The 1,413-nt window shown below is 44.3% G+C and overlaps 1 protein-coding gene across 1 annotated transcript; it reads right to left on the reverse strand.

Moving 5' to 3' along the window:
- Window positions 1–422: 422 nt before the first annotated feature.
- EMH_0057850 (uncharacterized protein) lies at window positions 423–650 on the reverse strand (the record flags this gene model as incomplete). The annotated part of the gene is given in 2 exon segments (XM_013497517.1): window positions 423–518; window positions 522–650. Coding segments are annotated over 2 exon segments (225 nt in total).
- Window positions 651–1,413: the final 763 nt, after the last annotated feature.

Below are 1,413 nucleotides of genomic sequence, written 5' to 3' on the forward strand. Positions count from 1 at the left end.
AGCAGCAGGAGGAGGAGCGAGATGAGGGTATAGTTCTTGTGGTGTAGGTAGAAATACAACATCTACAACACCCGTTTGTCTCAGCATAGATATATCTTCTGCTGCATCCATAGGATAAGAATCGAAGTCTTCTTGCTGCTGAAATTGTGTTGGGTTTACAAACAAAGAAACCCAAACTTCATCACACATCAATGCAGCTATTTTAATTAGAGACAAATGGCCTTCATGTAGGCCCCCCATAGTCGGTATAAACCCAATACGACGACGGGGGGCAATAGGGGGGCCCCCTGCTGCTGCTGCTGCTGCTTGTTGCTGCTGCTCTGCTGCTGTTGCACTCAGTATAGGTAAAGAAGAGTTGAAACCAGAACGCAACAAACCGCTACGGCTGCGGTGTACAGACACCTCCTGACATGTTCTCAGTATTAACATCTCTCGACCAGAAACCCCATTAGTACAACCACCACCACCACCACCACCAGCTGCTGCTCCTGCTGCTGCTGCTGCTGCTGCTGCTGCTGCTNAGTACAACCACCACCACCACCACCACCAGCTGCTGCTCCTGCTGCTGCTGCTGCTGCTGCTGCTGCTGCTGCTGCTGCTGCTGCTCCAGCAGCAGGAGAGGGAACGCTGTCCGCCTCAGGGGGCGCCATCGCCAAACCCTAGACCAGCGTAAAACTCAAAGTCTAGAGCCTATGGTTTAGGTGTTATACTTTAGGATTTAGGGTTTGGGGTTTAGGGTTTAACGATTAGGGTTTAGGGTTTAGGGTTTAGGGGAGACAGAGGGGGCGCCGAAGCGAGGAGACGGCAGAGCGGCCCTTCCGGCTCCTTCTCCGTGTGTGTAGGAGACAAACAACGCAATTCACTACATTAAATTAAACTAATTAAAATAAATTAATTTAATTATATTGTGTTTAATTATATAAATTAAACCACAAAAAACGGGGGAGAAAAACAGAAGGCATAAGAAACACTGAATGCCGGGGGGCCCCCACGGGGGCCCCCGCCTTCGCGGCGCGCGGTGAGATCGTTTGGGGCCCCACAGTCGCAGCCGCTCTCTTCGTCTTTTTTTTGTTTAACAAACGGCCTTAAACAATTTGTTTTGGTGTTTTTATATTTAATTATTTGAATTATATATTTAAAATGCTGCACAACGGTGTATTGAGGGGGGGGGAGGGGAGGGGTTGACGGGTGTGCAGACAGCGGAGCGAGGTGTATGTACACCCCAATCATAATATATTGTTTTATAGTTTATCTATTTGTTTACGCTGTATAGAGTAATGTATTTTGTATGTAATATTTATATAATATACAATATTTAAAATATAATACTTATATGTTATTGTGGAAATATATATATATATATATATATATATATATATATATATATATATATATATATATATATATATATAT

This window comes from Eimeria mitis, genomic scaffold (genome assembly GCF_000499745.2).
Source record: "Eimeria mitis Houghton genomic scaffold, Emh_scaff2727, whole genome shotgun sequence".
Taxonomy (NCBI): Eukaryota; Apicomplexa; class Conoidasida; order Eucoccidiorida; family Eimeriidae; genus Eimeria; species Eimeria mitis.